The sequence below is a fragment of the Pseudocercospora fijiensis genome (genome assembly GCF_000340215.1).
Source record: "Pseudocercospora fijiensis CIRAD86 unplaced genomic scaffold MYCFIscaffold_10, whole genome shotgun sequence".
NCBI lineage: Eukaryota > Fungi > Ascomycota > Dothideomycetes > Mycosphaerellales > Mycosphaerellaceae > Pseudocercospora > Pseudocercospora fijiensis.
The window spans coordinates 568,695-583,868 of NW_006921541.1; the positions used below are offsets into that span (position 1 = coordinate 568,695).

The 15,174-nt window shown below is 41.4% G+C and overlaps 1 protein-coding gene across 1 annotated transcript; it reads right to left on the minus strand.

Moving 5' to 3' along the window:
* Positions 1-7: 7 nt before the first annotated feature.
* On the minus strand, positions 8-2,321 carry MYCFIDRAFT_53940 (uncharacterized protein). Its single transcript, XM_007933117.1, has 3 exons — positions 1,545-2,321; positions 341-1,427; positions 8-284 (listed from the first exon to the last, which is right to left on the minus strand). Exons 1-3 carry the CDS (start codon positions 1,887-1,889, stop codon positions 76-78), a joined length of 1,641 nt encoding a protein of 546 aa, XP_007931308.1. The 5' UTR covers positions 1,890-2,321; the 3' UTR covers positions 8-75.
* Positions 2,322-15,174: the final 12,853 nt, after the last annotated feature.

A 15,174-nucleotide genomic window follows, 5' to 3' on the forward strand; every position in this document is an offset into this window, starting at 1 on the left:
TGACTCTGGCAGCATATGCAAAATTTCCGGGGGTATCTACGAAAGCTAATAACAGCGCGGCTAAGAGGTATCTATCTAATACGAAGGAGGCGGAGTGAGATTGTTTGGAGTCAACTCATCATTGACACGAGGACCAGCATAGTGCTTTCGACCCCAGATGTAATACCAGGCCAAAGCGATGGCGAGACCACCGACGAACACCACGGATCCGTAGTTCATGCCTGATAATGTGACGGGCAGTCCGGATGGCATGGAGAAAAGAGGGAGGGCGAAGGCACACCAAGCTAGCAAAACATGTTAGTGACGAGTTCGTGGGAATTTGAGCTCTGAAACCCCTTACCCATGGCGACCACATTGCAAAACGAACCGAAGATTCCGAAATTGTATCTCGCGCCCACCAGCGTTTTGCGTCCTGTGCAGAAAGAGACGGCGACGGGGATTACGTAGCTGAGAGTTAAGAATATGACACCGGAGCCGTTGAAGGCGTTGAAAGCGGCGGTGTTGCCGAGGTAGATGACACCGAGAACGACCTGGATGGCGGCACTGAGCATCATGGCGTTGAATGGGACATCGAGTTTCTTGTTGACAGTATCGAATTTCAGTTTTCGGGATCCTGGAATGGCACCGTCACGAGAGAATGCCCAAGTGCAGCGAGATGCGGCCGTTGTGCAACTGGTGCCGCAGAAAATTCCGAGGATGATGATTGGCACGGTCAGGACGAAGGCGCCGACGTCGTTTCCGATGGCGGATTTGAGGATCACGGGCAGTGGCTGTCCCGTCGGGTCGGCGACGACTGCGGCTAGATCGGGCAGGACGAAGCAGAGTGGGATCAGGAAGATGATGCCGCAAGCCCAGTTGAGGACTAAGGCACCGACAAGAGCCTTGGGGACTTGTTCCGCTGGCTTGTGCACCTCCTCGCACATACTGACGACCATTCCAGTGGCAGAAGTGGCGTATGCGGCATGCAGCAGACCGATGCAGAAGGCCCAACCTGAAGGGGTCCATCCGGAAAGAACTTCGAAATGCCCAAAAGCGAACGACGCGCTTCGTCTTCCCTCAGCAGCGATGGCGAGGGCACAGATGATGATGGCGAGGACACCAGCGAAGGTGAAACCGACGGTTGCCGTATCGATCAGGGGGAGCCATCGGTTACAAAGCGATGAGATCAAATTGCAAATGATGGTGATGCCGACGAAGATGAGGTAGGTTTGATATGCTTCGGCCACAAATATCGGGTTTCCGTCGGCGTCGCGGAAGATGTTGATGCAGCCGATCAGGAACAGTGTCGTGCCGAAGTTGACGGATAAGGTGATGATGATGTTTCCCAGCACGAATGCCCAGCCCGTCATCCACGCCATGAGTGATCTACACCAGCGAGGCGACACCATGTAGGTCTGGTAGTATACACCTCCGGCTGTGGGAAAGACCTCGAGAGAAAGAAGGTTTAGCTCATACTCGACACACTTCCGCGACGCAACGACACGGCACATCACAAAACCAAACCGCATACTCAAAGCCCCCTCCAAAAAAAAAAAGATACATACCGAAGTAATCTCGCCCAACGAAATCGCCACACACATCATCAACAGACACACCAAACACCAACCCCAAATGATGGTCGTCGGCCCGCCGTTCATCAAAGGATAAATCATGGTCGTCGCGAGCCCATACGGCACAGACGCCAAGACAAAAGACATGAACGCCACGCTCAGCGTCGATCGGTTCCGGCTCAAATCTTGCGTGTAGCCCATCGCCGCGAGCACATCTTCGGGACTGCTGTCGATGGAGTTGAGGCGCTGAGGCATGCTGGGCAGCACATGTTCTTTGGAGAGTTTGGAGGGGCGGCGGTAGGTTGGGTCGCCGGTGGGGTAGGGGGAGGATTTCGACATGGTGGGCTGAATGTGAGTTCTCTTCTTCTATCATGCACTGGAGGGAATACGGGTAGGTATTTGTTGCTCTCGGCTGTTGATGCTTGGGATGGTCCGTTCGTGGCCTATCTGATACGGTTGGATTTTTGGTCGCTTCCGAAGCTCTGTGGAAAGACTGGTACTGTTTATGGATCGACCCGGTATACTGGTTTCAAACCAGTGTCGCTTTGGGAAGTTGTTGCTCTGGGATTTTCGGTCCTGTCCTGTCCTGTCCTGTCGATGTCGAAGAGGGGCTGAAGGTAGATGGTAGATGCAGACACGTAGCGCTCTCTTCTTCTTCTTCTTCTGGCTATACAGTAATCACAAAATACATAGAATAGCAAAAGTTCGCGTTGGATGGATCGTTCGGGCAGAGCAGCCAAGACTTCCAAAGGACAGTAGTCTGGTGTGTATGAAAGAAAGACCAGCGTCGCACGAGCGCGGCCTTTCCAGAAGCCCCATTCTTTTGATTAAGTACATCTGGTGCCACGAGCGGACGGGAGCCTCGCAAACGTAATACGCCATCGGTTACTGAAGGACCGAGCAGTACAGCCTTAGCGCCAATCCACGCAATCCTCTGTGCTCGAATCCATACCCACGTCGCCCAGCCTCCATTTCCGGCGGAAATCTTTCCCACCCACAACCGCCAAGACCACACCACCTCAGTTCTCCCGAGCAATGCCCAGGCCGCCGAGCCATGGCAATTTTCTCTTTTCTCTCACGGCTCGCATTCCCTCGCTTGTGATGATCCCTTTGAAGGTCATACCGGAGATTCTTGGCGAACCGGTCCCACTAATGGTTCCACTTTCTATGCAAACTTTAGTAGCGTGTCGAACGCCGATTGGGTCTATACCTGTAGCCGACCTCGCTCCGGCTAGGGTGTTGATTAAGGTTAGCAACGAGGGTGCCGCTAGCAACCTTAGAGATTGACTTTGCTAGTTAAACCTAAGCAAGTAAAGGAATACAATGCCGCTAAGTATACTAAAGAGACTAGTTTATAGATATAGACCTATAGAATGTAGATATAGGCATACTAACTTATATAATATAGCTACGTACGCACTTACGTACTAAGGAAGAGTCTCGTTAGCGCCGTAGGCTCCGCTCGAAGGGTATTAAATTAACTATAAACGAGGTACGGCAACTAGTGCCGCTACGGAGTCTATTAAAGTAGCGATTATCGACTGCTAGCGATTAATAGAAGGCTATTATAGAGCGCCTCGACAAGGTAGAAGTATAGGTAAAGGACTTAAGGGTAGATTTAAACGTATAGTAATAGTAATAAGCCGTTGCCGCTCGTAGTAAGGTTAAGGTAAAGGAAGAGCCTCCTATAGAAGGCTCTTAAAGCGAGGAAGAGGTTGTTAGCGGCACCGAGTTTAATAAGCTAGCGACTAAGGTAGTAGATTTAAGGAAGGAAGTAAAGGAGCTAAAAGTGTTATTATCGTCGTTATTATAGGCTTAGTAGAAGGCCTTCGAGCCGGCGTTGCAATAGCTAAAGTACTCGTAGAAAAGGCAATAACTAAGCTCGTAGAAGAAGAAGCCGTTAATAGTCGCTTATTAGCAAACAATAGCTTCTAAGCAACTCGATAGGCCTTTAAGTCGGCTATATTATACTAGTTAAACTAACAGGTATTACATAGGTTGTATTTAGGTCCGCAATTAAGGCAGGTCTTCGAGGCGTCGTATTCTCGTCTACCTTATAGTATAATAGGCTACTACTTAAGCCGCTAGCTAGTCCTTGTAAACCTATAAAGCTAGCACTTCTTTAGCTTTATAAGAGTAACCGTTATTATATAGTTATAGCTACGGTTAAGCCGTAGCACCTTGTCTAGTAGTAAGTCGCCTTATTTAAAGTAGTAGCGGCGTAGACGAGGTAAGCTAGTATTGTAATTAGAGTAAGAGTGTCTACCTGTAAATCGCCCCTCCGGCGTACGAGGAAGGCTTCTTACGATAGCTATTACCGCTTCTCGTTTAGCTATTCGAATAGGCTATAATATAGCTGCACCTTCTTAAACTAGGTTCTAAGTAAGTCGTATACGATAGTCGCGCTAGCTTATTAGTATTAAGTCTCGAATAGCGTTAGTAGTTGCTCTATTGCGGTATATAAGGTAGGAGTTAATTACGGCTACGTCGAGGAGGAAGTAGAATAGCGGGTACTACGGCTTAAAGGCCTTATACTAAGTGCTATAATAGAACCGTAGCTAGTCGTGTATATCTACGCTACCTATATAGTTATTGTAATAAGCAGCGTATTTCGGTATATGCTTGTTCTTAATGCCCTCTATCTAGTATAGGCGTACGTAGTTGCGAATATAGGCATTAGTGTCCCTCGGCTTCCGTCTCTTCCTCGATTCTCGGTCGACTAGCTAGTGTCCGGTAGTAAGCATTTAAACGAGATTTCTGTCCTACTAGATTAGTGCCGCTACGTTGTAAATTACCCTATAAAGTACCGTATTAAAGGGAAAGCGCGTCGACTTACGATATAGGTTAATAGTCTTACCTAAATACGTAGAGAATAAAGCACTAGCCTACGGCTAGCTTTTCGAGCCTATACGTACCGTACCCGTAGCAGCGATACTATACTACCGTAGAATAGCAAAGAGAGGTATGTTATTAAATAGATTATCTAAGTAAATGTAGTAGAATCGTCGTTAGAAGGGCAGTTATAGTAGAAGAGATAGGACCGCCTTATAAAGCCTAGACAACTGAGACTTTAGGTTAACTAGCAGCTGCGCTACTATAGTTAGTCCGGTTGTAACCGCTAGTAGCTCCGCGTAAAGATCGGCTTGCTTATAAAGGCTCGGCGGTAGGTTAACCTCTTTACCTTTACTAATATTCGCCGCCCTTCTACGCTTTATTCTACCTATTTAACTATCGGCTTTGCTACTACGACGGCTGCGCTAAGAGCGCTATTTTCTTTACTGCTTAGAGAGCTCTTCTTCGATAAGAACTAGTCTATCGAAGCTAACCGGTGTCCTAACCTTCTCGAAGCCCTATTTCTTAGTCGGACTCGAGAATAACTAACTAACGATAAAACTAGTACAATATATAGCTAGTACGTAATAACCGATAGGGCATAGCTTGCCCTTTATTATTATTATATACGAAGAGCGTCTAGTAAAGCGAACGAGTACCTCGTTAAGGCTTACGTTAGTACTAGGTGTATAAATCTTCCGCATTTGAACCCTTAACTAATTAGCTAACTACTAAACCTATAACTATAGCGGATTGCCTTTACTCGACTCGACGGGCTTACTATACTATAGATACGCCTTTAACTGCCTAAATCGCTTCTCGGACATGTTCTTAGTAATATTATAAGAAGGCTAGTATCTATTAGTCCGCTAATAATCCGATTTATCGTCTATTTAAACAGCTAATATATAGATAATTATTCCTACGAAGATCTTTATCTTATATAGATACGCCTTCGTCTACTTCGTACTAGAAACTACTATTTTAATTACTCTAGTCCTAGCATTTATCTTCTTAAACCTAGGCTCTCGAGTATACTCGTTTGTATAGTATGCTAACTTCTTATAGATCTTATTAATCTATAGCTATTAGAAGAAGCGCTTCGGTATATTAAATACGTCTTTAGAGGTTAATTTCTCGAAGGACTTGTTACGGCAATCTATACCCTCGAAGAAGCGCTTATTTAGAGGCAGGTGTACCTCTAGCTCGCACTAAATACCTCGTAAAGGCAAGTACTTTACCCTATCTATTAACCTCGACTAATCCGGTACCTATACTAGGTTCTTAACGTCTAGCGGCGCCTTATTAACCGCTATACTATTAACAATATCGCTAGCAACGAGAGGCTTATTATCTCGCCTATTTAGCTCGTATTCCGCACTATAACTCGCTCGAATAGCCTCGTAACTAGCAACTACCTTTTACGCTACAATCTCGTTTATTTTCTCTTCTAGTTCTACTCCGAGGGTACTAACGTTATATACGGCATTATTATTAATATCGGACTAGTGTCTATCGTCGCCGTCGTCGTCGTCGAAATACTAAGAAGCTATTTACATAAAAGAGCGGTTAATATTAGCCTTCGAGGCTCGAAGTTAATCGGATAACTAGCGAGTTAAAAAAGAGCCGGTTACGGAGTGTAGAAAAATGCTATAGCGCTATCCCTAATACTAGCCTAGCAAGCGATAATCTACTATACTATCTATAGCAAAGCGCGTCCTGCAGGCCCTTGTCTGACAGGGGCTTGTGCATGAACGCTCTCAGCCGTCGAAATTTCAAAGGGATGACGCACCTCCGTCGGTCCCTTTACATCTTTTCGGCCGGAGGAAGCCGTCCCTGGTAAAAGTTTTCCACGCTTCGGACATTGCTTTGCGCACGCGACTCGCCTCGACAACCACGCCGAAGGATTGCTTGTGCATGGAGGGCAAGCACTACTCTGCTTCCACGAGAAGCACGGCTGCAGCGATGGAGATGCAGATGCAACTCTACCCAGGCCATGTCGACGGGTGCCCGGTGCTGCGTCATATTCCCGAACGCTTGTCTTGGCATGTGCTTGTCTGGAGCCCGCTACCTTGCATACATATTATTGATTCATGTATACCGCGGACACCGACTTCCTATCAGGGCGTTCGGACAGTGTCGCGACCTGGCCCTTTTACTAGGAGCATCTGGCGCGAGGCTGGGCTTCTATGTACAGTATTCTAATGATCCTGCAAAGGCCATAGAGTTCATGGCGTCATCAGCCTCGCTGTCCTTCTTCTCTACATAAGTATGTACACGCTCCTGCCTGAGGTGAGGATCAATGCCTGAGGCACCGAGCTTCGAGACACATGAAGTTACTTACTTGCCTTGCCTTGGAAGATCGATCACTCACGAAACATCCCACAGGACATACGACGCACGTGTGCCATTCTACCCCCCATGAAAACCTATGCCAGTTCGGCTCAGCTCAGCTCGAAATGCCTCGACTATCAAGTCTGTGGATGTCGATAGCGACGGAGATGCACTCAAAAGCGACAATATGCTAGCCTTCATAATCAAATTTGGAGTCATCATGGATCAAAGCGACAATGCTACCCGTTAGAAATTGTGCAATCTGATCCGCAGCCGTGGTCTCACTACAGCACCGGAAAAAGAAAAAATCGGGCGGTACCTCCATTGTCGACTGTGCAGCTAGAATCGCGCTACTCGATTCGTCGTCGGCTATACGCATAGGTATAGAGAAATACTAGCTACAGCCGAAGTTCGATAGATTAACTATGTACTAGGCCTAAAGGAGTGCGATGCTATTAGCTTCGATAGCGATCTACGTCGCTTAGTCCGTAGCGAATATCTATATTTCGCCGAGGATTTCCGAGGAAAAGACGTAGCTAAACTATAGTTAGCGAGAGGCCTATTAGAGAAGTTCTCTAGAAGTAACTAAATCCTAACTGTCTATACGGAAGCTACTCTAGCTTATTACTTCTAGTATATAGGTTTTAGCTTCTATAGCCTAGCTTCTACTTCTACTTATAATAAAGATCGCTATATTAGCTATAGCAAGGCTACTTGCTTCTACTATAGCTTGTATCTAAGCTTCTATCCTAGACGATTCGTTTAACGCGCTTCTTACGGTCGAGCGTACTTTCGATAGTATCCTTCTATAATTTTAAATAATAAAAATAGGCGAGAAGGCGAGGCTACTTTTCGAATCTTAAAATCTATATCTAATACTATATATACTAATATCGAAACTTCTATTCTAGATAATACGTTTAGCAAGCGGAGAGACTTTAATTCTAGTCTAGGTATAGATAGCTTACGATCGATTTAAGAAGTAGGAATCTTATAATTCTTTAAGCTAGAGCTCGTATAGTACTGTTTTTTAAAGTAGCTACGTCCGTATAACGTCCGTATACCGGTATATACCGTAGGGGATTAACTAACGTAATAGATAGAACATACTAGAAGCGGCTCTATAGGTATAAAACGCAGGTACCTAAACCGTTTTAAAAACTTTACTTTAAACCTTACTAGTTTCTTTAAGCGAGCTAACTATATCGCAAGAATCTACTACCTCTATATTATCGATACCTAAATAGATAGATAGATAGATATTTCATTTGCCTATTATAGTGCCTTTCGGCCTATGTAGGTCTGTTTCTATGTATTGTTTTAGGTAGGAAACCAACTTAGTTGGTAAAAACCTCCCTCCTGTCCTATTTATAAGTGTTAATCTTCCTCGTTTCCTTGTTTTCCTTCCTCTAGGGTATACTAGTGTTATAGTTGTTACCCTTTAACTACCTTGCCTACTGCCCTGCCCTTCTTTCCCTCTCTTCTTCCCTCCTTCCTATCTACTCCTTAGTTTCCCTTACTAGTGCGAATTGTTGTATAAATCCCTGTTTAATAATCTACTTTACTATCCTCTTTAGGTCTTCTTTGCTCTAGATTAGCTTATCGTATTCCCTTTCTATTGCTTCCAGTCTCCAACCACTTCTGCCTTCTAACTATTAAGGGCAGACTAGTAGTATATACTTAGGGTTCTAAGATTGGTAGCTATATTAGTAAGCTCTACTTTCAATTCCTAGGACGTTTCTTCTAAATAGGTAAGATCTAAGTCTAATATGTTTAGATCTGATTTGGATAGCTAGGCTTGCTTCGGCCCTGTTTAGGTCCTTATAGAGCTAGTAGTTATATTAACTAAATTTGATTAGTGCCTTTAGGGTTCCTAGTCTGACTTGTGTTTTGTTCTATTCCTACTCCTATAGGTATCTAGTAATTGATTCTGTTAGGCTTTGTTTCTCTCCCTTTAGCTTATCTTTCTTTAGCCTTATATTTGGTCCCTAAAGCTCTTTCTCTAGCATTTCTCTTATTAAGACTCTATATTGCTCTAGGTCTTTAACTTTCTAGGGAGTTATTTGTAGTCTGTCTCGCCTCCTAGTCCTAATGCACTAGGTTTTTATCTTGTCTAGTGCCTTTTAGATAGTCTGTTAGGCTAGGTATTCTATTATCTTTGCTATATATTAGTGTCTTAGTCCCTTAAAGTATTGTTTAACTAGTAGGATCCCTAATTCTATTTCTACTACCCTTATTAGTATAGTTTTATATACTCCTAGGATTTTCTTTAGGCTTTAGGTTTAGGACCTACTAACTAGTTGCTTAATCCTCTTTAGTGTTTTCTCCTAGGCTGTCTATATCTATACTCTATATAGCATTACTAGCTTGACAATTGCTTTATATATAACTTTAGCTTTCTCGAATGTAGCCCCCTATATAGAGGCTATAAGCCTATTAATAGATTGCATATTAGTATCTACCCTCTACTTTGCCTTCTTTACTTATAGTCCCTAATTCAGTTTTGGATCTAGCTAGATCCCTAGTACCCTAAGCTCTGCTAATAGTTGGGTTTTAAAGCCTTAGATAGTAATTGATTGCTTTATATTATAGGTTGATTTAGCCTTACTAAAGTGGATAAGCTAGTACTTTTCTAGGGCGAATTTTGCTCTATGCCTCCTTATCTATTTTTTATACTCCTAGTGCTTCTCTTCTAGGATCTTGCAGTTGGCTTCTATTGTCTTAGACTAGGCTAGGATATTTGTATTATCTATAAACCCTAATGCTAATGTATTTTTTGATTCTAGGAGTAGGAGTAGGTCTGCTATAAAGATTAGGAAGAGGATTAGGGAGAGTATTAATCCTTAGGGGATTCCCTTTTTAGTTAGCATTAGGTCTGATTTGAATTTGCCTAGAATAAGTTGTGTTGATCTTTCCTATAGGAAGGACTAGATAAATTAGACTATCTAGTTTAGTATAGCTTTCTGTTTAAGTATATATAGGAGCCTTTTATAGGAGACATTGTTAAAGGCTTCTAAGATGTTAAGGGAGAGGAGGGTTGCTACCTAGTTTTAACTATAGTGCTAGATATACTTGATCTGTTCTGTAATTAGTTCTATAGCTGTTAGTGTTAACCTCTTCTTTCTTCCTCCTATCTAGCCTTTAGGAAGGATATTCCTTTCCTTAGTAAAGGTTATTAGCCTTTTAGCGATAATTTTTTCTAGCACCTTGCCTATTATATTAAGTAGGGCTATTAGTCTATAGGCCTTAAGCTATATATAGTCTTCCTTCTAGGGCTTCCTTAGCACTACTGTTAGGGACTTCCTAAATAGTCTTAGGTAGTGTCCTAGTGCTAGGCTTTATAAAAAGATATTAGCTAGTGCTAGGGCTAGCCCCTTCCTATATGCTTTTAGAAGTTTATTATAGATCTTGTCTTCTCCTAGTACCTTGTTACCTAGAATTTTCTTTAGGATCCTTTTAATAGTTTCGGGTTTAACCTAGGTATCTCTTAGTATGTCTAGCAGTAGAGTCTCTTATTCTTTCTCCTTTATGTCTAATAGGTCTGCTTGTACTTTTCTATAGAAGAAGTGTTAGCCTAGGGCTCTTGCTTTCCCTTCTATTATAGTCTGCATTTGTCCTTGTTAGTCTATAATGTCCGGGAATTGTAGTAGTATGTCCTTATCTTGTTTAGGTCTCCTTGCCTATTTAGCTATCCTCTATATCTCCTCTAGTTTCTTTATAATTATTCCTATTATAGATCTCTATTCTTGTATCTTGTCTTTCTTAATCTAGATCTTCTTTTCTTAGTAGGCTTTGTTATAGTTGTCCTATGCTTCCTAGGTATAGGTTTATATCTACTGCCTCCTAGCTTTCCTTACTACTTTAATCTTCCTTGTATACTTACTAGTCTAGTATAGTTGCTAGTATAGTAAATATTTCTTTACTAGGGTATGCTTTCTAGCTACCTGTTTTAGGATTCCTATTAGTTCTTCTACTGCCTTGTTAATGTCCTCTAGCCTTAGTAGGTACTTTGTTAAGAGTTCCTCTAGTTTTAGGTCCCTTTCTAGTTCCTCCCTAATCCTACCCTATTAGGCACTTTTCTAGTTAAGCTTCTCCTCTAGTTCCCTTTCCTAATTAGCTTAGACATTTAGCTCGATCTGTACCGGGAAGTGGTCTGATAATTCTTCTAGTTCCTAGTTGACCCTATATCTTGTAATCCTATTCCTAATCCAATGTAACACAAAGTACAGATCTAGTATGCTACTGCTTCCTCTTGCCTCCTAAGTAATTAGTCCCTTTAGGGTAACAATTTCTATTCCTTCTCTCTCTAATATATTAATCAGTCTTCCTACTAGGAAGTAGTAAGCTAGGGTAAAGTCTAAGCCCTAGAAGGGGTAGTAGAGGTTAAAATCCCTAAGTAGGATTTAGTAGGTATTCCCCTAGATAACTCTAGGTAGTCTTTCTAGGGTTTTTAGTTAGGTACTACTTCTTAAGTCTAGTAGTAGGTTATATATACAGTAGACTTAGAGTATACCTTAGGATATCTCTACTTGAACTAATATTAGGTCCCTATCCTCCTATAGTATAGCCTACTAGGTTTCTATATCTATCTCCTTGCTAATATAGATGTATATCCTTAGGGCTCCCTAGTTGTAGATAATTAGGTAGTATCTTAGGTCTTTAACTGTTGCTAGTCTCTTTGTATATAGGTTAAGCTAGGGCTCTTAGATTGCGATAATATAATGTTCTTTTAGGTTTAGTGCTTAAAGGAAGCTCCTCTACACCTTGTCTTTGCTCTTATTAATATTGTACTATATAATGTTTAGTAATGTTGCAATGTTTATTAGGTTTTATCTATATTATTTCCCTATAAGTTTTCCTTTAGTCTTCCCTTACTTTAGACTAATATTTGACTAAGCTTTGTTTGCCCTACTTCCTTTCCTACAATGTTAAGGTATCTTAGTCTCCCTAGTTGCTAGTGACTCTCTTATGCTAGTAAGGCCCTAAATATGAACCTATTATCTTGTCTAGACCTCTTTTATAGCACTTAGCTAGGTTGCTTCTGCACCTAGCTGCCCTAGCTTATTATGTATCTTTTTAGTATATTGATTCTAGCTTCCTTTGCCTTCCTAGCTGCCTATATTCTTACTAGGTATTCCTTCGCCTAAGAGGGGTATCTTTTAGTATAGTATGTATATCTTGCTTCTCCCTTGTATGCTTTGCATTCTTTAACCTAGTAATCCCCTATACAATAGGAGCAGGTATTAGTTGTCTTTATACACTTAGCTGCTAGGTGTCTATAGTGTTGACATTTAAAGCACTACATTATCCTATAGTTACTTCTATATATCTCTGTTTCTAATCTTTTAAAGTCCTAGAACAACCCCTAGTCTAGTACTATATTAGCTTGCTTTATACTCCCTACCTAGATAATTAGGGAAGACTGCTTCTTAGTCTCTTCGATTTTCCTTTTGATTTATACTACTTTTGTAATCTTTAGGCCTAGGTATATAGCTTAGTTTTGTCTCTATAGGCTCTTAATATCCTATTCTTCCTTAAAGCTTCTTATTATACTATAGGCTATAATTATAAATTGCTGTTAGGAGACCTTTGCTGTTTTCCCTATCTTGGTTGTCTACTCTTTTTGTATTTCTAGCTTCTTTTTGTCCTACTCCTATACTATAAATAGCTTAATTACCCCTTTACCTTCGTTCCTAGCCCTAATTACCTCTTTAACTGCAATTCTTTCTATAATCTCTTTCCCTATAAGTCCTTAGATTTCCTTTTGCTCCTATAGGTCCGTAATATAGACTCTAACTACTATCCTCGGGGGTTTTAGCGCCTCCTAACTAGCTACTACTGCCTAGGTGCGGTAGTTTAGGCTTATCTCCTATTGTTTCTTCGTAATCTTTGCTGCGACTGTATTAGCTACCTTTGTAATTACGTAGCTTGCCTAGTTATAGATTGCTTTTAGTCCTCTAAGGAGTTCTAAGATTATTATCCTATATATCCTCTTAGGGGTTCTTCTATCTTCCGCCTTTAGTACCTCCTCTGCCCTAGTATATAGTGCTTTCTATTCGTCCTCCTTTCCTTCTTAACTGTCTTCCCTTCGTCTCTAATTGTTCGCTGCCATTTTTTTTTCCTTCCTTTTTAAGCTATTCGATACCTAAATACCTACCTTATAAGCACTAGTAGGAGGCCTAGCGCAGGCATACACACAGCCTTAGCGACCTCGGCTAGACTAAAAAGGCAATCGCAGCCTTAACCCCTATACTACGTATAACTATTAGGCGCATTAAAATAAGGGGTACCTAACTAAATATTAGCTAGAATTAGTTTAGCAAACAACGGGCCGCTAGCGGCCTACGTTAGCGTCCTGTGTGGACGTAGCTACTTTAAAAAACAGCACTATATAGAGTCTATACGTATCGGAGTGCTATCCGGGGTTGCGTTAGCCTACTTTACCCCTCGCCCGCGCTCGGGGATTTAAACTATACGTAAAATCGCACTTTCTTAGTAGGCTATATATAAAACTCGACGATAGTAATATTATAGAGCATATATAATAGGAGACTAAATATAAGTAGAATAAGAGACAAGAAATAGTAGATTTCCGGTATATTAGTAACTAAATTGCGACCGTAGAACCTTAATCCGGCCTCTTAGCAAACCTTAAGTCTACTATATAATCGATTACTTTATATATCGGCTTATGTATCTATTATATAACTACTACCTCTTTTTATTAAGTAAATAACTAACTGCTATATCTACTATCTACCTCCTCTAGCTTAATAGGGTTGTTCTTGCTACTAGCGACCGCGCCTTTATAACGGCTAGATTTCTTCGGAATGTTATAGAAATAGCGCTTGCTTTATATAGACTCGTAGCGGCGACGAGGAGGTACTAGATAGGGCTAGATTATAGTATAGACAGTATCTTTATCGAGTAGCGCCTTATCTTATTATAGCTAGTCTAGTCGAGTATTAGGTTCTTACGTAAATAGGCTATTTAGCTATCGCCTCGGCTTAACGGTCTATACTATAATATCGCCTTTATTATAGTCGTAGATACGACTCGGTAATAGTAGTGTTCTCGATAGACTCTAGCTATAGGTAACCGTACTACTATTAGATATTTCGGTATAGCGCCTATAGTCGCTAAGAATAGTCGTATATAGATCGCCGGTCTTCTTTAGTATATTATTGTTACTGCTATTATTGCTATTAGTAGTAAGAAGCGCTAGGTTAAAAATACGCTATAGCGGCTTATCGATAGACTAAAGGTTAACGTCTGTCTACTTAGTCTTCCTATTATTATTAAATGTGATATAGAAGGCCTTACTATACTTAAGCCGATATAATCGTGCCTTATCGATAGTATTCTGTACCTCTTATAGTATCTTCTAGCGGTCGCTATTAGCTAGGTCTTTGTCTTGTTACGTAACTTATAAGCGTAGTTTATTCGCCTCGATAGTACCTACCCTTATAAGCCGATTAGGCTACTCTTTCTGTCGCTTCTTTACGTACTTAACAATGCTTATAGACTAGTATTTACGCTTATATTCTTTACCCTTATAGATAGCCGTATCGACTAACAATTAATAGGCTAATTCTATATCCTTCGTAGATAAGAAGAAAAATAGATTAAATATATAGTCGATACTAAGGGGGGTTAGCTTTAGATAGGAGCGTCTAAAACCCTTACGGACTTATATAGCCTCGCGAGACGCCTTAATCGCGCGAGGGCTAGTCGTAGTATTAAGAAGCTATTCCGGCAATTTAGGCGTAGGTATATAGATTAGTAAAGGCGGCGACGATAGTAGACCTTAAGCAATTGTATTCTCGAGGTCCCCTAAGTAATAGCGATTGTTAGCGCGATACTAGCCTTCTAGGTCGACGATAGTAGGCTTAGTAGAACGTCTTTGCTTAACCGACGCGAGGTGTTCCTATTAAGCGGCTTCTACTATTACTAGGGATTCTTCGTATTAGGTCTCTTCCTAGCGCAATTCGTCCTCGATTAATTACTAGTTCTAGTTATAGTCTATTACACTATACTAATCTCGAATATGTCGATAAGGGACCTCTCTATTAGTTAGGAATATACTAGTCTTATAGAATGCCGCCCTTATATTAGACCTAGTAAATGTCTTGCCTCGAATAGATACTAGCGCCTCTATAAACTTAGGTATTCTAAATTTACTAATACTACGGTATATAGCTTCTAATACCGCCTGTCTATACCTTAGTTTATATACTTAGAATAAAACAACGTCTAAAGGCTATATAAAGTGTAAAGTGTATAGTTATAGGCCCTATAACTAGATCTTATAGCGCTTTATAAAGGTAGTAAATTCCTAGAAGTAGTAGGAGCCGTAATTGTCGCATAATAATACCCTCTATTCGTTTAGGTCTTTAGGTCTCGTCTTCCGTTTAAACTAGCGAATATAGTATATAGTAGTATCGTCTATTATATAACC

What these genes read in the sequence shown, in the direction of transcription:
- MYCFIDRAFT_53940 (XM_007933117.1), bottom strand. Translation starts at nt 1,889, where the DNA reads ATGTCGAAATCCTCCCCCTACCCCACCGGCGACCCAACCTACCGCCGC. An exon ending in CGTTGGGCGAGATTACTTCG is followed by an intron (nt 1,428 to 1,544) that starts GTATGTATCTTT and finishes CTTTCTCTCGAG; the next exon opens with GTCTTTCCCACAGCCGGAGG. An exon ending in TTGCAATGTGGTCGCCATGG is followed by an intron (nt 285 to 340) that starts GTAAGGGGTTTC and finishes ATGTTTTGCTAG; the next exon opens with CTTGGTGTGCCTTCGCCCTC.